This window comes from Xyrauchen texanus, chromosome 17, assembly GCF_025860055.1.
Source record: "Xyrauchen texanus isolate HMW12.3.18 chromosome 17, RBS_HiC_50CHRs, whole genome shotgun sequence".
NCBI lineage: Eukaryota > Metazoa > Chordata > Actinopteri > Cypriniformes > Catostomidae > Xyrauchen > Xyrauchen texanus.
Genome location: NC_068292.1, coordinates 14,615,025 through 14,637,928, shown reverse-complemented (window position 1 = coordinate 14,637,928; position 22,904 = coordinate 14,615,025). Strand labels below are relative to the sequence as shown.

At 38.4% G+C, this 22,904-nt stretch overlaps 1 protein-coding gene across 6 annotated transcripts in view; it reads right to left on the bottom strand.

The window, feature by feature from the left end:
* The window catches only part of LOC127657612 (growth factor receptor-bound protein 10-like), a 99,103-nt gene that overhangs the window by 16,670 nt on the left and 59,529 nt on the right, over positions 1 to 22,904 (bottom strand). For 5 of the 6 annotated variants that reach the window (XM_052146485.1, XM_052146487.1, XM_052146484.1 and 2 more), the window contains exon 6: positions 748 to 904. In XM_052146485.1, coding sequence (XP_052002445.1) covers positions 748 to 904 — 157 coding nt within the window. Of the gene's footprint in view, positions 1 to 747; positions 905 to 1,447; positions 1,870 to 22,904 lie in introns of those variants that run through there. The other variant, XM_052146489.1, reaches the window with a different exon arrangement.

Genomic DNA, 22,904 nt, shown 5'->3' with positions numbered 1-22,904 from the left:
TTAAGCTAATACTAAAATAATGAAGAATTCTGCTTGAAATGTCGCTTAGATAAAATTTAATCTGCGTATGGGAGAAACAACGTGCTGCTTTTATCGCGCTTTGTCTTTTATTACTTTTTGTGGTTTATTATCATGCAGTAACACACTGACATTGTGATTGATGTATGTCATCATGAAATCAGAGACCCTCCCCTAGAAATCTGAACCAAAGTGGTCACAGGATACACATCTGAGATGCATGGTAATACCAGATGGAAACAGGAAACCGTCATGTCTAACCACATGCGATCGGACAACTGAAATTACATCTTAATACCAGGTGGAAATGGGTTTGGCTCAGATTCAGAGAGAACTGAGTTTAAAAATTGCAGTCACAACAAAATACACACTAAAACCAAGGCAAACCACAGTAATGAAAAACACTAAGAAGCCATTTTGTTTTGTTGGATAGTATGTATTACATTGTAAGTTGTGTAACTTTAACGTTATAGCACTAGTTGTACATCATGAGAACCCAACTTCCTGTTATGTCTCTCTGTGTGGCGGGATTTCCCCCTGGTGACCATCAATCAATTACCCTCAGCCCAGGAACATAAAAGGATGAACCAAGGAAGTCTTCTTCTCTTACATGGTCACCATTGATTTCAGCTCCAGCACAAAAGACCCTGTAATTACTGCTTCTAAAGTGGTTGACGCACACTACATCAGCTCTCTAAATCCACACATACACTAGTTAGCCTAGCTTACCGAGTCCCAAGGCTGGATGATGCTCTACAAGCGCCCAACTGTTATCGTCCACACAATGGTTTTTATAGACGAGGAGCTGGCACAGGTCTCGCGCCGTCATGTCGGCAGGGATCTCCACCAACTTTCCCATCCCATCCTCGCTGAATATTTGTATTATCTGAAATAAACGGAAAAAAAAATGTTACTTAGTTCCGATGTTAAGAATGAATTGAAACAAAAGCATAGAATTTCAAGTACAGAGAAACATATTCAAAATTTGTACTGAGTCACAGGTACATTTTTACTTGCAGGTGTCTGATAGCAATACACAGCAACTTTTAGGCATAATAGGTTTTTTAAACAAACAAAAAAATTATTTCTGACACCCCCCTCACACAATAGCCTTTCTCGAAAATTCTCTATTCACTATTCAAAACATTACATTTTGCATTCATTCAGTTCTAATCTTTCATACATTAAGCATCCAGCACACTTAAGCCCATAACACACACGTTTAGAGCTTTTCAACCTTTTCCATCTCGTACACGCCATTTACTCTACACAATTCCATTAAGTGCAGTCAAACTGCCATAACCATTCCCACCGTGGTCTTTTTTAGATTTCTGTTTCATTCTACAGGTTCTATTTTTCACACCAGTCCTCTAGATGGGCACCAAATCAGAGAGAGCCACTCTAAAGTATCCCAATGGAGCAATTTTACCTCCCCAGGCCTGAGCAGGCAACAGTCAGGAGAACACGATGGCATTTTCCCCAGCAGCCTGTGTCCTCCTCCACACACTGAGTGACGGACCCGCTCCCCGAATGTCTCCACAAGAGAAAAAAATGAACCAAAAAAGGTCTGATGCTTTGCGGATGCTCCTCGCTGTCAGTGTTTCAACGTATTCTACCTGTCACACAATCTCTGTGTTTCTCTCTCTGCCTAGCTCTGGCGCAAGACACAGCATGCAGATGGCACTGTTTCCAGCTTGGCAGACAACTTCTCTCTGTTCCCCTCACAAAGGGTTACAGCCACAGGCTTTTAGGTAGTGAATCAAACCACACTTCCCTAACCAATCATAGGGCTAGCTCAAGCTGATGTAATCATTCCCACACAGACACAGACGCACACACACTTACACACCCCTCGTCAGACACACATACACAGACGTGCAGTCATATGCACGCATAGCCTTAACTTTTCTTCCCCCTCCCACCTTCTGTGTAGCTTCGCTTTCTTTTTGAGCTGCTCCTTTTTACCAGGTCATTATTTTCCTCTGAAGTGGAAAAAAGGAGATAGGTGCGATCGTCTGTCTCAACCTTAATTTTCCAGAATCTAGAACAAGTTTCAAGTGAGGACTTGTTGAAAGTTTGTCTTCCTTTCAAAAGCCCAGCTTTGAAGTTGGTGGTTTGAAACCAGAATCTGCTCTCACGACAGGGCAAGACTCATTACAACTGAAATGAAACAAATGCCAGCACTTGAGACAACCCCCCAACTTCATGCCAACATTCCTCCACTATACCCAAGAAAAAAAAGCAGAAAGCAAACCCCAGTGACTTCATTTGTGACTGCTGAATATTTGAACACAAACCCAATCACACACACACACACACACACACACACACACACACACACACACACACACACACACACACACACACAACATCAAAGAAAAGAGTCAGACGCAAACTTTCAGACAGCTAATTTAACAGAAGACTGACACAAAGAGGCTACGCCCCACCCATTCCAGCTTAATATATGTGGAACTCATATTTTCTTCTTTAATGAAGCAACGGTTTCATCTAAATCGCTCCATTTTGACACATGCACGCATATCTGCTCGGCCAGCCCAGCAAAAATGTACTCTCTGTGACCACAGGAAGCTGGACAGAAAGGATGACTCAATCCCTTTCAATCCTTAAGGATACTATTTCAGTTATGGGGGTGGGGAGGAGAGAGAGAGAGAGAGAGAGAGAGAGAGAGAGAGAGAGAGAGAGAGGAAGTCAGGGATCGAGGGCTTGAGGGAGTACTGGAAGCAGGCCAGAAGAAAGAGTCAGTAGGGATGGTAATATAAAAGGTATGCAAACTCTCCAGTGCTCCAGCTGGTTTGGCTGCTCCACCTCCTCCTCTTTTTAACTCATCACTCTAGCATTTAGAGCAGTCAGTGGAGAGAACACTGGGTCATACTTGTGCTCACACCATCTCATAGCACCATAAGCTGTAGCCCTATCATGAGACACACAGGGCGTCCATCATTACCCTATTGACCCGTATTATCACATAGTGTCTGGGAGATAATCTGTCAGTAGATGTTTCAAAACAGTTTAAAGGCGAGACTTCTCCAAGTGTCCAGTTCTTTTTTTTTTGGCCTTTTGCCATTGAATAGCTGTCAGGAGCATAGCAACCCTTCTACTTGTCATTTGTATAAGGTGTAATGTTTAACATCTAAATAAACTGGATTTATTGAAATCAAAATTATAATCTAATACAACAGAATTAACCTGACAAAATTAGGATAAATGAAAGTCATGTTAAGGGTCAGATAGACCTTTTAGGTGAGGTAGAATTTAAAACTGGACATTTTCAGTATTTAATAAATAATAATTATACATGGAATGGAATATTCAAAACAAGTTAAGATCAATCAACAGCGTCATAACGTTGATTACCACTGAAAATAATGTAGACTCCTCCCTCTTTTTAAAAAAAAGTAAGGCACGTAGAAAGGAAGTGATTAAGGGACAGTCCGTGAATGTCAAAATTCACACTTTTTCAAAAGTAGGCAAAGCCAAAATATTTGCAGTAGAGGCATAACAGCATTTACCAGATTACAGCATTACATTGCCATCACAACAATTTGTCATTTTGGATAAAACTTTACACAGATAAAGTTAGGAAGCAATTCCTAGTTAGGAAGCAATAAAAATTAGCTACGTTCATACAACAGCTGAATGTGGCCCAAATCTGATATTCTGCACAATTATGATTTTTTTTAAAGGTTATTCAAATATCATTAAGCTCAGATCAGATGGTCTGAACAGCCGACACTAAAACTGACCCGCATGTGTAAAACATTCCCTGAGCATGCGTATAACAAACCCTGACATGTTTTTACATAATAATTAGCTGTCATTTTTATTGTAATGCAGAAAAGATACCTATCGAATATAATATAAGCAAGTGAGCAAGTGATGGAGAAAGACTTGTCTTGATGAATAAAGTATTTTTAATGACATTATATAATTATTATTGAAGCTTATGAATATTAGGTGTATTTATGTGCAAAACACTCCATAACAAAGGACAGCAGGAGGAACGACATTACATATATAGTATGTAAGGTAGAAGAGTAGTTATCTATAATTATTCCACATTTTAATGGAATTACTTCCAATGATGTTTTGAAACAGTTTGAGAAATATACAGTAGAAATATATGAGATGAGCAAAGACAAGTGGCCCAGATTGGAATTGGAAAAAGTCAGATTCAGTGCACTTGTGTCAGTTCACATTGTCCTCCCAACAGATCTGAGGGAAAAAATAATATTTGGGCCACATTCCACTGCGCTGTGAACGTAGCCAGTGTGTGTTTTAATGCGTATATGCTAATGTGTATTTTAGCTGTCCTTATTCAAGTTCATTGTAAGTGCCTTATATAACCACAATGTATTACTTAATTTTTTTTAATAAATCAGGGATGAGTCCACATATTTTCCTGTGATAATCAACATCATGCCACAGATGTTGCTGTTTAAGCTTAACTTGAATTGAACCCGAAACAATCTGCTAAACGGATGTCAGATTTGAGAGATATGGAGCAGCGCAAGTTTTTTTGTGAATAAAGTCTTAAATTTCAGTCTGTTCCTCACATAAATCGATCATATTGTTAAAGATGAATTAGAATATAAGTCATACTACCTTTTTGGAGGTTGACAGATCTTGGTCACAATAAGTTTTTGTTGTATGGAAACGAGCAGTGTGAATATTCTTCAAAATATCTCCTTTTCTAAAATGTCATATGGCTTTGGAACAACATTTTCATTTTTGGGTGAACTATTTCTTTCATGTGTTGAAGCACATATGCTAACCACCAGACGATGGCTTCAACAAGTGTTTGTGTCTAAAAACGCAAGGGCACTTTTTCCATTACAAATCTGGAACTCATTGGATTCGTTCGGAACCCCGAAGAGCCTTTAAAGCCAAATCTCGTATTTGGTAAGAAAAAGTAATCAGAATGCTATAAGTACAAATGACTGCAACAGTCCAATGCCCTCCCAAAATGCACAGAGTCAGTTACATAAGACAATGATATTGTCACACAGGAGCTTTTGTTCCCGACAGTGTTGAAAAAGCACAGAGTGAGAATGAATGTCTTTAGGTTGTTATTTCATAAGTCGAATACTGTAAATGGTTCAACTACATTGCGAAAGAATGGGTGCTACCAAAGCCAAGACGTATTACCACATCTCATTTTCCAGTCATTAATTAAAGCTGTTAGAGGAAATGAATGGTGTTAACTTTCAGTTCCAGGGTAAGACACACACTTCCTGTCTATCCTGTTTCCTGTTTCCAGTGTGCTCATGACTCTGAATCACACAGCTTTTTCAGTTTGTCATAAAACAGATTTCAACTTTTTTTTTTCTTGTCCTGGAAACTTCAAATGCCTTTATTCTGCTACTCAACTTTTATGTAAAGATCTTATCATTTTACCTTTGTCCCAGAGCCAGACTTTGAACTCGAAAATATACAAATAAATCATAAAAATACGAATTATGAAATATTTAAAACAATTAACTGAAGTTAGTGTACTTGGTTACCAAGGAGAAAACAGTGCCAGTGAAGAACATGCTTGAGATAAAAAAATGTGTGAATAAAAAATATATAAATATAAATATAAAATAAAAAGATGATATTTTATTGTGTGTCCAATCAAGCTGTAATTTTGTGAAATTATGCAAACAGTGTAAAATAATCCTTGTTGGACATTGTTAGCAGACAAGTGAGAGAGTGAAAAGGGTGTATAAGGGGGTTTAATTTTCTAAAGTCCAAAGGGCCAAATGTCTTTTGTGCCCACGAGTGAACTTGACATGACTTAAAGTTCTCAGCGCACAAAGCACAAAAACCTCTGAAAGATAGTTACTCACAGCTAGCACTGCGAGGAACACTGCATCCCATGCTGAAATCAACTGTTGAGACGCTTATAGTGATATAATGGCTATTGTGTCACTTAATATAGTATTTTAAAAAAGTATTTTTGTTTTAAAGTATTCAGTAAGTAGTAAGCTACTGCATTCCAAACATTGCCAGTATTAGTACTGAGTTTTGCTTTTTAAAGTTTACATTAAAGCAATCAGAAAAACAAGAATTCAAATTGGTCCCAAAGGATTTAATCTGAAATCAAATTAGAAGAAGAGATAATTTTCTTTTTATATAAAAAATGGGGATAGCCCATCTAAAACCATTATAGAGAAATGTAATTGTGACAGGGTGGAGGATGGGGCCGGGTGGTGATTCTGCACACCCTGTCCCTTATCAGGCTAATTAAGCCTCCGAGAGGGATAAAGGCATATTGCGGATGGTGGCGCGAGAGAGAGAGAGATCGTTTACGGGCAGCTGTCCATCATGTGTGTTTGTGTCTTTTGTGGTTTCTCTCCCACACCTATCATATCACTTCTGAAGATATGGATTAAACTACTGGAGTCTTATGGATTACTTTAATGCTGCCTTTATGTGCTTTTTGGAGCATCAACATTTTGGCACCCATTCAATTGCATTGTATGGACTCACAGAGCTGAAATATTCATTTGTGTTCTACTGAAGAAAGAAAGACATACACATCAGGTATGACATGAGGGTGAGTAAATTATGAGATAACTTTTATTTTTGAGTGAACTATCCCTTTAAAGTGATAGCTCAGCCATCATTTAATAACATTCACTTTAAAAATATGGAGAAAAATATGGAGAAGTAAACAGCAATTACTAGGCTAACATTCTGTCTAATATCGCCTTATTGTGTTGCATGGAAGAAAGAAAGTCATATGGGTTTGGAACAACTTGATGGTGAATGATGACAGAATTTCCATTATTAATAATAATAACAATAATTATTCTGTAATACATGTTCAATGTGTATTATGTAATAGCATACAGGGGAGTTAACATCCATTATGTAATTCGTGAAAGTAACAAGTTACTACTTGAGTATGCTTTTAATTGGATACTTTCTTACTCTTACTCAAGTAATTATTTATGTTAGTACTTTTACTTCTACTTGAGTAATAACTTTTTAAAAAGTAATTGTACTTTTACTTGAGTACAATTTGTGGCTACTCTACCCACCTCTGCTGATTGATTGCACCTTCTTAAACTAGGCTGTGGTTGGTTAGTGAATGCAGGTTTTTGTGTGAATTCCCCCCAAAGTCTTTTACTGATTTTTAACTAATAATTTCTCACCTGTCTTTCTATGATTTTGTATGATCACAGATTCAAAGTGACTAATTTGAAGAAATGTACATGGTATAAACCTTTTGCAGAATAAATGTCATACTAGTCCAATGTTTCTCAATATTATTAATAGTATTCAATATTTTATTTAACATTTAATTTACAATGCTCTTGTAACAAGTTAACCAATTAAAAATGTGTGCTGATGACACATGAGAAAAAAATCTGGCTCAAAAGGATGACCTAAAATGCTTCGGAAAATACCACTGCGAATTTATAATTCTCCACTGGTCCAGAAAATGATCGACTGTAAGTCACCCATTGATGAGCATGACAGATCCCCCCTCCCTCCTCCCCTCAGGTTTACAAGTGCCTTTTTAATGACTGGACTCCACCTCCTCTGAGCTGTTGTGTGGCCCGGGCCAAGGCCTGATTATCCTCTAATGAGACAGAGAGGCAAAACCAGAGCAGGAACGGAGGGTTCAAGAAAACCATGTTTCATTTTCTATACGACACTGCCAGGCGACCATGGGATGCTAGCTTGCCCCTTAATCACTCCTGCCTGCCTGGCGAACTCTGCTGATTCATGAGTTGAGCATGAGTTGAGCATCTAATTATTTTCAATTTGGGTCTGACTAATATGCAGCATCAACTCTGTTTAAAATGACCACTGTAAAAAGAACCATGTATAAGGCATACAATGATAATAGACTAATAAAAGGAACACATGAGAAATCTATTCAACAATTTTCCAAGAATCCAGGGGCGACATGCGTGGAATGACTCACTTGGTACCTTATTGCCCAACAAATCAGAACATTGTAACTACGGCAACACTGAAATTGATCAAAATGGCTGCAAAGTTTCTTCACTGTCTAGCCAATGGTGGATTATTTTATAGTTCCCATGGTATGTATGGCGCTTGTTAATAATGCTCCAGTATGAGGTTTTTGCATTGTATATTAACTTTCTGAAGCTTTGCTGGTTTCACTGTGTAGTCTTCTTGATTATAAAATAGTCTCACTTCATACTATCTGAATTTGTGCAGTTGAGCCAACCCATCTGTCATAGGACAGAGTTTGCAGTTTTGACCAAATTTTATTTTGCAGGGCAGTCTAGGAATGATAAGACACATATAAATAGAATAAAATAAATAAATAATAATAAAAAAAATACAAGCAAATTTTCAACTTGCATTTTGTTGTATATAATATAACAGCTTTTTGAATAAATTTTTTACATTTTTAACTCCTTTGTTGTCCATGGGGAAAAAGCTATACAAGTTTGGAGCAGCATAAGATTGAGACTCAATTGAACTGATAAAATGTATACAATTAGCATTTTGGACAAACACTTTTTACCTTCAATAAATGTGCAACTACATTATCAAAGAAGTGCCACCATCAGCCTTTGCTTTTGGGTAATACTGAAAATGTTAAAGTGATTATAATGATGTCTTCTGTCTATTGTGACATAGACAGCATCCGTGACTTGGACACTCCTATCAGATGATACAACTCCAGAAATTTAACTGCGACCATATGATTAACCTTCAGCTAAAATAACCCAGCATTGCTTTTTGGTTCATGTGCAGTCTCTGGTGGGCCAACAAAGTGCTGAGTTTGCATCACAGCTCTGACTGCAGTCTTCACCACACTGAGGTTTCCATGAACCACAGAAACAACTCATCATCATTATCAAAACACCCACACACAGAGGATGGAAGAAAGAAAAGAAAGAAAGAAAACTTGAAAGAAATCTTTCAAAAGTAATTATATTAATATTTATACGTATTATAATATAAAATACTGTACATCAAATTAAATGTTACAACGAGGACCACAAAAACTCGAATTAGCAAAATAATTTAATAAATGAATAATATGCAAGGGCTGGGACATGTGTTGATATTTGTGAATGAACCAAAACTTTGTAAATAAGAGACTGGTTTTGATTGATTAAATTAATAAAATTACTTGTAAAAGTTTAAAAATCTTAAACAGTTTTATATGCTTAACAGATCATTAATTAATGCACTTTAAAATAGTTAATATGTCTTAAAACTTTAATTTCACTTAATTTGTTAGGTAACAGAATCATATATTATTTTAAATACATATATCCAATCTAATCCATATATGAATCAACTACTGAACTACTGATGAATTATAATATAGTCTTTTTTGATGAAAAAATGAAATATATTCTAAAGTATTAATAAAATGTAAGTTGAAATAAAAGAAAGTCAGAGATACCGAATTTATGGATTTTAATTTGGAGAACACCACATAGCAAGACGACCCATAATTTCCCAGACACTAAATCTTAAATGAGCCAGTTGATGTATTTCTTTGGCTAAAGTTTTCTTTTCATCTGGGATAGCTAACAGAGGAACCGAGAGGATATATATATATATATATATATATATATATATATATATATATATATATATATAATATATCACACCAACACTGTCAGTGTGCATGAATTCCTGCTGTCCGATCCTCTGGCCCCTCACCTCGCTCTAAGCCACACACATAGACACTACCAATCAACTTTTGAATGGACAGCCTCTATGGTCTGTAGCATCCAACTGAGATCAAACCAAAGAAGAGCCAAATATTTCCCCAATAGGAGCAGGGAATTTAACCGTGTCCTTGGGTGGCAGGAATGCTCATTCAGCCCAACAGCAGATCATTGTCTGTTTGGGGATGAAAACCCAGCCCACAAAGAGATGACATCATTAATTTTTCATTTAACCAAACATTTGACAAGCAGCACTGTGCCAACTCTTCCCGTTCATGCCACCCAGACCCTAACATCCTCCTCTTCGTAACCAGCCTAACTCCAAGCCATTCACTTAGTACATCATGGAACATGGCACAGATGATTTTACATCCTACAGTTAAAGGAATTTAGATATGTATGATCCATTCTTGAGTATATAAAAAATGCATTAGCCATATTCCCAAGTTAAAGATGAATTTGCTGCAAATATTGCAATAGACATGATTATATTATTCTTTGCATTTTGTTATTTACATTTAGCATGTTTTATTCCCGGCTGTCTGTGACACTTACAGAACAGACCTGCGTCTCCTTTTTAGTCATGACCCACCAGTTGAGAAACACTGGCTAAAGCGGCTTCCACATGACTCATCAAACGCCACTTTGACCTCTACATGAAAAGCATTGCTGATAGCGTCATAAAGAGACAATTTTATTTGAGAGTTTATCCAGCAAGAAAGTGGGAGGTGTGCACAGTAAACATTTGAAAACACATATTTGGATGAATTTGACATTTTGAGAATGAAGTCCTGACAATGTCTTTAAAATTTGTCATTTTCTAACTTTTTTTTCCTTTTTTTTCCATTTATTAATTTAGACTTTTTGGAGAAAAACAAACTCCCAAGCGTCTTTTACAAGAGACAGTACATTTGCCTGTATCTTAAAGGGTCCTTAGAATGAATTGCTTTTGCTGATTCCTCATATGTAAACCTTTGAATAAAAGTGTCTGCTAAACAAATAATTGTAAATGTAAAGGGTTCATTAACTACAACTATTTAAGTTTGGGTATGTCATTTCAGGGGGGTACACGTTAACAGAAAATGCATTAATTCAATTCAATTCAATTTTATTTGTATAGCGCCTTTCACAACACACATCGTTTCAAAGCAGCTTCACAGAACATCAGCATTAACAGACGACAAAAACTGCAACGTCCATAAAGTCGATTAATCATCATTGTGTAATTTAGACAAAATTTGATTTTAATGGTTTAAAAATAATTAAATGATAATTATATTAACTCTTTCCCTTCCAAACACGGAATTTTCCGGGTTTTATGAAAAAAAAACCATTAATTTTCCATTAATGGAAATCTTGTTTAAAATTGGCTTATGCAATAGTTTAAAGATTTGTTTAGCAAATGTTTTAAATGATATTTGAGCAATGGTTTAAAGGACAGGAAGTGGGATTTGTTTGTACTTTCTTGAAAATACTGTGATGTGGGACAAAGCTATGAAACATTTGAAATGACTGGCTTGTCTTGCTCAGGCACCACATCAATCACAGTGGTTCAAACAGTAATTGTGATGAGGAGGAGGGCGTGGCCAGGCCATGAGTGTCACGAATGTAGGTGAAGGCAGACGAGGAGCGAGGATGTAGATGCAGCGGTTTTTATTTAAACAAAACAAATGGTAACAGACACTACAGGAACAAAGGAAATACCAGCGATGGGGAAAAACTAAGCAAAACAACAAAACAACACGAAAGACATTAGATGGGTATAACGGGTAGGAGAAACAATGACAGAGAGCTCAGACACAGGCATCCACAAACATTAAAGACCGACAGGGGAATGGAGAAATAAACAGGGTTTAAATACGTGATGGAACTAAACGATAAGCAGGTGAAAACAATGAGTGAGTGCTGGCAGGTGATGAGGGCAAGGAAAGATGTGAAGTGTAGTTTTCTTAGACAGGGACTGGTGAAAACACGGGCCGGACAACAAGGAACGTGACATGGAGTGTGAAGTGCTGAGTGAAACAGAAAACACGGGACAGACAACAAGGGATCGTGACATAACCCCCCCTCAAAAGGATCGGATTCTAGATGATCCAAAAGAAAACAAACAAAATCATCCAAGAAGTGAAGGGGGTCCTAGCAGACAAATAAGGTACATAAGGGGCAAACAGACAGACCAAAGGGGCCACAAGGGACACAAAGACAGACTAAGGAGGCACAGGGGCAAGGAGGCAGTCCAAGGGGAGCACACGGGGCAGACAGGAAGTCCAGGGGGCACAGAGGGCAAGAGGGCAGTCCAAGGGGCAGGGACAGGTCCAGGAGGCCTGGGAGGTGGCCACAGGACAGGGACAGGTTCAGGAGGCCTGGGAGACGGCCACCGGACAGGGACAGGTCCAGGAGGCCTGGGAGGCGGCCTCAGGACAGGTTCAGGAGGCCTGGGAGGCGGCCACAAGACAGGGACGGGTCTAGGAGGCCTGGGAGGCGGCCACCAGACAGGGACAGGTCCAGGAGGCTCGGGAGGCGGCCCCAGGACAGGGACAGGTCCCGGGGGTGGAGCTGAGAGGAGCTCTGGAGACGAAGCTGAGGGAGGCTCTGGAGGCTCAGGAGGCGGAGCTGAGGGAGGCTCTGGATGCTCAGGAGGCAGAGCCGAGGAAGGCCTAGGAGGCGGAGCCGAGGAAGGGGGCACCGTAGGAGGCTTTAGGGGCGGAGACCTGGAAGGCTCTGGAGGTGGAGCCGAGGGAGGCTCAGGAGACGGAGCTGAGGAGGCGTGGGCGCTGGCTCGCTGATCTTGGCCGGCGTGAGCTGGAGAGCGGAAGCTTTTCTTCTCCTCCACCTCCTCCGGGCGGACGAAGTTGGTAGCGCTGGCTCATCGATCAGGTAGGCATGGGCTCAGGCTCGAAAGCCGGAATCAAGAGGGGTGGTTCCTTGGGCGCTAGTTTCCTCAGAACGAGACTCACGTACTCCCTCCACGTGTGCTCTCCGGGTTCCGGCGCCTCCCTCCACTGGGATGATGGTAACCCGACCCGGTAGATGGTCTTCAGGGTGGCGTCGTCAAACCCGGTGTGGATGGCGACAGTGGAGAAGAGTCGTGACTACTCGCGGACGGGAAAATTTGCCCGGGCCAGTTCGGTGAAAACCGCTGCTAGATCCATTATTGGGTCAGTCTTTGTCACGAATGTAGGTGAAGGCAGACGAGGAGCGAGGATCTAGATGCAGCGTTTTTTATTTAAACAAAACAAATGGTAACAGACACTACAGGAACAAAGGAAATACCCGCGATGGGGAAAAACAAAGCAAAACAACTTGAAAGACATTAGATGGGTATAACGGGTAGGAGAAAAATGACGGAGAGCTCAGACACAGGCATCCACAAACATTAAAGACCGACAGGGGAATGGAGAAATAAACAGGGTTTAAATACACGAAGTGATGGAACTAAACGATAAGCAGGTGAAAACAATGAGTGAGTGCTGGCAGGTGGTGAGGGCAAGGAAAGATGGGAAGTGTAGTTTTCTTAGACAGGGACTGGTGAAAACACGGGCCGGACCACAAGGAATGTGACATGGAATGTGAAGTGCTGAGTGAAACTGAAAACATGGGACAGACAACAAGGGATCGTGACAATGAGGATGCATGCCTGGTGCTGAGTTGCCCAATCAGCAGGAGAGAGATAAAGGAGGAGCCAGGGATGCCAGGAGGTAGAGTTTCAGTTCAGCGTTTTATGTTGTAATAAAAGTCTTGTCAATTGTTAATCCAGTTCCTGCTTCCTCCTTTCCCTACCGAACAGGTTTGTATGCCACAGTAATATATTTTACAACTTGTCAAAAATCATGTCTAATGATGAGAAATTATAAATTGGCAAAGCAAATCCATTAACGTTAGATTAAGGCTCTTAATTCCACAAAATTCAATAAATTGAATCATGCATGTCTACAGGTGCAACTACAAGCAACATGCCTCACCAATGAGCGGTTTGACCAAGAGCTGGAGCCATTCACACTAGTCATATTCATGCATTCAAAAACAGTGAGACAAAACACAAAAATATAGAAGTCAGGACTCTCAAGATGTGTTTTCAAAGATGAACTACTTTTAACTTGACACATCTCAAAAACACAGCACACAGTGAGGTGATGAAAGAACAGCAACACAATGCCCAACAATGTTTTGAAATATTCTTCATGTGGGTTGTTTCTCAGCAAATATACAGTAGTTATATGCAATCATTTGAAATGTATTTGATCCATCAATCAGCATTTCATGTAGCAACAACATATTCAATATATACTGTATATTGTTTGACAACCTACTTTAGACATACTGCTTAATCCTAATAAAAACTTAAACATGTGCTGGCCAAGTATTGAGCATGAATATAATCTAGGCTCACTGAGATTCCTCTTATATTTTCTCCAAGATTTAAACAGTAACCTCTTGTCTGTAAAAGAACAGAACCTTACAGAAGAGCCCAGCTCAAAATCTCAGAGCACTGCTCTAAACCATCAGTAACAGTCATGTGGATTTTGAATGGGGTGACTGGAACTGACTGAAATGAGGTTCTCAGACTGAGCCAGTAGAAGAATGAGGCCAAAGGTGAAAGTGCTTTCATATTTAAGACATTGATTTCTGCACAGTACAGTCCACTCTGCCTCACTAGGCCATCGTAATGAGGCTCGTCTGGGCGATTGCCAACTCCTATGTTTCTTTTGCTTTCTTTCTCCCCTACCCTATTGCTCGTTCTTACTGGACAAAATTACAGCCACAAAAATACGTTTGTTCAGTTTGCAATCCCTATTTAAAATGCATGCATGCATGCATGCTGACAAAAAAGGAGTTAGCACTTTTTGGCATTTTCTTCTATCTCTTTTCTTATGTCCTAGTTTCTTCCTTTGAAAGACAGGCATTCCTGGTCTACAGATGAGAGCCTAATGGCAACGTGCCGTCTGTGTGACCTACATGAATCCAGCTTCTCTGTGCTGAGCTCCTCAGCAATAAGTCTTCAGAATGCTGACAAATCAGTTCAGGGCAGAGTAACGACATCCTGTTGAACGTGAAGGGTTAAAAGCAACATAGAAGATTGCAGATATTATTTCTAAAACCACATGCTGCTCAAGTGTGGAGCTTTCAGTCAGGATAGAGTGATTTAATATGTGCTTGTTAACAAATATGGAAGCATATTTCTCTAGCATATTTCATATTTATTTTTTTCTGTTAAAATACTTTCTCTATCCCAGGTTAATAAACAGAGACAACTATATGCAAGCCATTTGTAGAGTGGCCCAACTGTAAAATGCACTTGCGAATTTAAGTTACACTTAAAAACTTATAAATGTCATTGCAGTAGTTAACAAAATATCACAGAAAGTGGCATTTAAAGGAAGAAAGCACAAAAAACTTTGTTAGGTTTTAAATTATAAAATAGTAAAACAGTACTACTAAATAGTAATAATTATAGAACTGTTCAAAATTAGAACAAAAAGTATTTGGAAATTTGTTTGATGGTTATCAAACAGTGGAAAATGGCCACTGTAAATGGTACACCTGTGGCCATTTACTCACTTTGCTAGGATATTTGTGTTAACTTCATCAACTGACTTCATACATCCACTAAAATTCCCTTGGGACCTTGGTTAAGGGTAACAGCAAAAATGGCTGAGAAAAGTGGAAAGGAACATTTCTCATCTAATGCAATGACATTCATACATTTTTAAAGTGTAGCTTAAGGGTCCAAATATTTTTAAGGGACACTTTTTAAGGGACACTTTTGGGGATTGCCCCCCAAAAAGGTTAACTGTGGCACATTTCTAATCTTTACCTTCTTTTAACCAATGGAGTGATTTTGTAGCAGCCTGTATTCAGACAATCTGTTTTCAGACCAATAGCAAGATATAGTTTTAGATTCAGTTTTGATACGGAATGATCTTTTAAACATCAAATTTAACAGAAAGTTCACACAAAATTTTATTTTAACATCATTTACTCACCCTCATGCCATCCCAGATGTGTATGACTTTCTCTCTTCAGCAGAACACAAACAAAGATTAGAAGAATATCTCAGCTCTGTAGGACCATACATTGCAAGTGGATGGTGATCAGCAATATAAAGCTCCAAAAAGCACAGACAATCATAGTAAAAGTAATCAGTACAACTCCTGTGGTTAAATTAATGTTGTTTAAAGCAATACGATCACTTTATTTGATTAACAGATCAATATTTAAGCCCTATTTACCATAACTGTCGAATGGATTACTTTTACTACAACTGTCTGTGCTTTTTGAAGCTTTAAAATGCTGATCACCATTCACTTGCATTGTATGGACCTACAAAGCTGAGATATTCTTCTAATCTTTGTTTGTTTTCTGCTGAAAAAAGAAAGTTATACACATCTGGGATGGCAAGAGGGTGAGTAAATGATGAGAGAATTTACATTTTTGGGTGAACTATCCCTTTAAGATACACAAATGATATTTCCAGGTGAAAAATTCAGTAAACCCCTAGAACTGTTGTCTCTGGGTCAGGGAATCAGGCTGGGGTGTTAAAAGGTTCACTGGGGTCAGCAGACCTTTAGGACTTGAGTTTATGGCAGTGCACCTCAGCAGGACAGCATTAGCGAATATCTTGGCTGGCAGTGTGATTTCCACGGATTGTTTTAATTGCCATTTTTTCAGATGGAGCTGGTTAAATCACTGCTCTCGGTCACGGTTGTACTCAGCACCCAGGCAAGTTGTGACTTGCTCAGTAAGGTAAAGGATAAAAATGGCTCTTTGACTCTGGAGAGGCCTTAGACTAAACCATAGCCTGACATGTCTCCAAGCCAGCATTTGTCAAGAGCTCTGTTTTGACTGGTATCAGACCTAGCAGAGAGAACCAAATCCACTCGGCAGATTTTATACACAGTAGCTTACCTGGATGTGCGATCTGACTGGTACACACGCCAGTGGCTTAAATCAACACGTACTGTATCATGCCATATGGGACTGGCAAGGTGAAGATGATAGAACCCAGCTACGTGCAACACACTAATGTGTTACAGTTGTCTACTGTTATGTTCTGTAATTAAACAGGAATATAACTGGAACACCTGAGATGCATACTTACCTGGAATGGTACCATGGTAATACTTTGGTTTTCTATAAAGGGGGTGGCGCCTTGTCAGTAATTGGCTGAATGAGGTTGATATCAGGGTAAAAGTAAACTTTCGGAAGCAAAGTGTCGATTTGCTGTGTGATCATGTGTATATGAATATGATAGTCATACAATACCATAGTACCATGGACCACAGGTCATTCTGCACACAATATTATGTGATTTACTGTTCTACCACTAGTTTGACAGAACAGCAAGAAATACAGTTTCTCCATCATCTTTCAGGCAGTCATATTGTTTATGGAAAACATTTCAGGTGGAGCTTTCTTACATTTCTTCCTTTATTTGAATGAAACCTCTTGTGATACCCCCAAGAACATTTTTATTCTGATCTTACATACCTTTTAAAACACAGTGAAAAACTGATGTATTAAATTCTGTATTTAGAGCTGAAAAATATACTTTTTTTCTTAACAAATAACAATCACGAGTGGTCTCGTGTTCATAGCAGGTGTCATCAGCAATCAGTCTCAGATGACCATTTGGGATTGGATGTAAATATCAGTACTGAATCCAGTGCGTACGCATCAACAATATAACAAAGCAGCAAAGCAACATATCTGTTGCAGAGTTTATGACCTCGTAAGGTCAACCATAACCCAAACATTACCTCCTGCTATGACCAAAAACAACACATTAAGCATCTCTGACCAGTTGGCAACTTAGTTGACCAGCCTATCTCAGGCTGTGCTGTCTTGTGTGGGTTTGATGAATCTAGAGTGCCCTTCCCAGTGCTGGGTTATTTCCAGAAGCTTACCTCACCCTAGAGTAAAAATGCATCAACACATTAAAGTGAGGTAAGATACTATTAAAAATATTGCTCATCTCCTTATTTGAGTTCCAGGCCTTCTCAGTGGGTGCCAGAACCTAATGTCAGTGAGTGCTTTAAATGGATTAAAGCCTACGTGTATCTCTCTCCCTCTTTTCTCTCTCTGTCACTGAAGGGTGGTTAGTGTCTCTGATAAGAATGTGTTGGAAGGTTCTAGAATAGAATAGACTTAAACAGGATGTTTTACAAAAAAATACAAATATTAATAAAAACTTTTCTTTCTAATATGGTGTTGTAAGAAACAATTTTATGATTCTTTATGGTGATTTGTATCCTTTTTGAACCTTGAAAACTCCAGTCCCCATTGATTTTATTTGCATGAAAAAGACAAAACAGTATATTTTTTTCAACATATCTACTTTCTAGTTCCATGGAAGTTTGGAATGGCATGTGAGTAAATAATGACATTGTAAACTTTAAACTAGAATAAGGTAGAAGACACATGAAATTACAGTATACTGGTCAATGTTTCTATGTGTCCCGGCTTTGCTGAGCCATGCCGTCAAACATCATGCTGGCATATGGAAGTGCTCTGGTTCGCGTGCCTTCTGCATGGGATCTGGGAGAGCAATGGGGGCCTCAGAAAATGCCTGCAGCTCGGAAAATTCTGTAAACACAAAATGTCTTGCTTCTTACCAGGCAAGCAGGCCAGCAGACTTTTGTACTTGTATGAGTCTACATTTGAGAAACACTATCCAGGGGATGCAAACCAGAGGCAGCTGTGGGAAAGTAACATGTAAAAGACTCCAGAAACAAGCTTCATATCACACATGATTATCAGAATGCACCAGATTGACTTTCTACAACATTCTACCGATGTTGAATAAAAGCTTCTGACTGCACAAAAGAAATCATCTGATCACATGTCACCAGCTTCAACCAGGGCATCCAACTGCTTTTTAATGTCGGATGGTATGGATGATTCCTCCAGCCTGGACTGCAATACTTTTCTCATGTCATGTATGTGCAAAGCTATGGCCTTGCACAACAGAAAGTCCTTCACTTGCGTGCACCATGTCAGATTTGGAACTTTGCTTCACAAAACAAAATCGCTAACACTTGGTTTGGCACACTTACTTTTAGCAGCATCCACATGCTTTTTTGTATTAACAGGTTGCGTGGTGCCAATGCGGCCTCCATGGGCGATGGAAAAGAAAGCTCAACAAATCTCACTCCTCACTTTACTAGGCTCTGTCTGTGACTCCATTTTTAGGAATTTAAACTCATTTTGAAGATCCTAAATAAATGTAAATGCATGCGTCCTTGTCATTTTTCCAGCCGCATCCTACTGAATCTTCAATCAGTTCACTAACTGGACATCTATTGATAGGGGATTGTGACTGGATAGTTTAATCCAATCATGTACTTCAAATAACAAGGTGTGATTTCATTGGTTTTGGCTTGATATCCTTGGTTAGCTTTGATTAGAATATTCACGTGACTGAGAAAGCCACATAGGCGATAAAAGAAATTTTAGGAGAAGGGAAATATGGGATAAAACACGATTTTTTCAGAATAAGTCAGGACACTAGTCAAAGTGCTTAAAAACTGGACTGTTAAGTGAAAAGCAGGACATCTAACCACTCTATTTTGGAGCCACTTCCAAAAAGAATCACGTCACATTCTGCTTCGGCCACAGGGGCAGTGGTTCGGATTTGGTACCGAGACCGGTATCACAGACTGATTTCAACAGAAGAACTTTCAAACTACAGTAGCCAAAGTCACAGAGAGATCAGTCTGCTTAGACATGTCTGAATGTCATTACAAAAGATTACATTTCAAACGAAGTGGCAGTTATTTTAAAGAAAGACAGCACAAACACACTTTTCTAGCTGTGTGCACATGTATTATATAGCTAAAAGGGATGTTCCCAAAGCCGAATACCTTATTTGTAAAGGCACAGATAATGACTTAAAAACAAAAAACGAATTAATCAGAATAATAGAAAAATATTTGGAAGACTGATCACCCACCAAACACAAGTATGAAGCAATATTTTAAATAAACATATCTAAAATTGCAAAGCAATGATGAGTCTAAAGCCAATATTAGGGTACTACAGTGTAAAGTTTATGAATGAAAATGGTGATTTCTAGTTCAAATCGGATGGCCACAGTCTCAACGTAATTTCTTCAGAACATTCCTTCAAAAGCAGGATTACAGAGGCTCACTCTTGCCATTTATTCCACTGCATTTACCTAATTCTGCTCATGTAATTGAACTAATTAATTATGTCCTCCACATTAAGTTAAAATATGTGTGCACAAAATAAGACTAGATTGTATCATAAAACTTTATGAGGGCAGAGTATTTGTTTTTATTATTTCTTGTCATAGCATTTTTTATCAATTAAATTACTGTATATAATATAGTAAACATGTGAAAAAATGGGTTATGTACTGTAGCAGTCCAGTTTTCCTATCTGCACTGTTTGACATCTCAGACATGGTGTGTGTGTGTGTGTGTGTGTGTGTGTGTGTGTGTGTGTGTGTGTGTGTGTGTGTGTGTGTGTGTGTGTTTAGCGTTAGTAAACAGACTTGGCTGCGTGCATCAGATAATCGCACTCGATAAGCATGTGTTCACTGTGTATACGAGTTTTAAATTGTTGGCGTGGTGCTTTTGTGATAGTTTGGCTGTATGTTTCAGAATACATACAGCAACTCAAACAGTCTTTTCAAGCATATAATATGTTTGTGTGAATAAAAATCACATCTGCACCTAATACTAAGCAGACGTGGCTGCGTGCATGGGAATATTGTGTTTAGACATGATGGCTGTGCATATACAAGCTGTGAACTGTTACTGTGGTACTTTAATAACAATTAGGCTGTCTGTTACATAAAATAAACATATTACGTGCATGAAAAGACTCTTTGAGTAGCTGTTTGTTTGATGAATGACAACCGCTACTAATGTAAACAAATTGCAGCACGCAACGGAGGAAGACAAAGTTTGATGAATTGACTGTGCGTATAAGAGCTATGAACTTTTATCATAGTACTTTAGTGACAAGTTGGTTGTATGTTTATAAAATAAACTTATTCTGTGGTTTAAAAGACTGTGTGAGTAACTGTTTGAGCGTTTATAAATTACAGAATCTGGACCAGTGCAGCCTGTGTCGGTTTGAATCTGGCAGCTTGTAACGTAACTGGCTGTTGCTGAAATATGTGTGACACTTATTAACCGTCACATATGTGTGACGGTATGTATGAAATAGGGTTGCAACGGTATAAGAGATTTTCACGGTATGATAACGGTCTCAAAAAATATCACGGTTTCACGGTATTACACAATTACTATTATCAGTGAAAACAGAAGGGTTATTTTATTTATATATTTATTTTTGAGCAAACACTTTATTATAATTTAAACTTGAAACCATTTGTTTTATTGAAGTATGTGTAAAAAAAAGTCTCCCCTTTGAAAATAAAATAAATAGAAAAAATAAGAAAGCTAACAGAATTATAATAAACAGAATTATAAACATGATTAAAAAATAGCATGTAACTATAACATGTTATATAACTAAAGCATGTTAGTTTAAATGTTAAATGAACTACTAAATGAAAAATAACATCGCTGTGTGAGCTTTTAAAGTAATGTCCTATGATTATTAACAGTTAATATATACTGTAGGTGCGTGACAGCACAGCCAGACGGCTCCTGTCTGTATCTTTATCTCAGTGCCTCTCAACTGGTTTTGCTTCAGGACAGATTTTACATTGGACAGCAAGTGTCGACCTGCCATAGATCAAACATAACCTGTATTTAATGTATCCTGGGTTGCATTTCCTTTTATGTTGTATAGGTTTTGTTCAGGGTTTTCCAGTACAAGGGCATGCATCAAGTGACATTATTTTTGTTGTTGATGTCATAACAAAATCTACAGGAAGTTGTCTCTCCCCTTTTAAAAATTGAAGAGCATATTTACTTATTATGAGCCCATTATTAGCCTGTTTGTTACCTGATATGACATATTTATACATATATTACACAGAAGGAAAGGCTCCTCGTTACCATGGTTAGGTCAGTGTGCTAGTCTTAAATAATAATAATAATAATAATAAATTAATGCATTTATGAAAAATGTATTCAAGCTGAAACACATATTTAACTGCCACTGTTGATATAAAATGAGGTCTAATAGATTCTAATTTTAGATTATTTCATATGAAACTATAACATTTTGTTAAAATATAACAGTTACTTTTACTCATGTAAAATCCTTAAACAAATTTGTAAAGGTGATGCTGTTTAATTTATTAATTTAGGCGCATAGCACAGTGTTGCTCTTTTCCTCCTCAGTGCTGTTTGGCATGTCAGGGCTGCTACTGATGAGAGGTTTGAATTGACAATCTCCGTAACACTTTAAACTAGAAAAGTCTCGCTAGAATTGAAATTGGTCACAGTTTTGATGTCTGCGCTCCGCAATATCGAGGGAAGCACAGTTGTTGAACGCGCGCCAGAGAGAAGAGCAGACCATTAGCGCGAGCTCGTTACACTCGCAGAAGTGCAGATGAGAAGTCTTTAGCTGTTTGCGAGATTATCAATAAATCTGCCTTGGCAGGTAAATACTCGATCACTTGGGCGGCCGCCAAAATATCTTCAATGGGAGAAGTTACCATGGCATTGTTATTTCCCTGCTGTCCACGACCCAGTCCGAATAGACCAGTTGAGAAACACTGCTTTAACTCACACACACACTCATGTCAGACCCCCTCACCTTGCTTCTCTCTGACATCTGCTGCATGTGTGTGTGTGGCACAAGTTGACGAGTCTGACAGACAGTCGAGAAGGAAAGGAGATGCAAATGTACATGGGATGATAACCATCAATTTTCAAACCGTGGTGTAGCGTGAAACCGGTATACCGCTGCCACCCTAGTATGAAAGGGATAATAATATTTAAATAGGCCTATTTGAGGCATATTTTATATACATAAACTATAAATGTAAATTACTTTTATACGTAAATTAGGTTTGATGCACTTCTGTCATGCCCACATCCAGTTCTATCCAAATACAGATACAGATTCAGATAATTTTGTCATAGTAACAGATAGAGATAATGTCCTCACTTCACACCCCTAAAAGCTAATGACTAAAACAAATTCAAGTGAGCTTCAGACACAGTAAAGCAAATATTTATTAACTACAAAAGTTATTTCTAGGTAGAAATGGGGTCATAGTTTGAAAAATAAAATGAAAAAGCAATCACATGCACAGGATTTTAG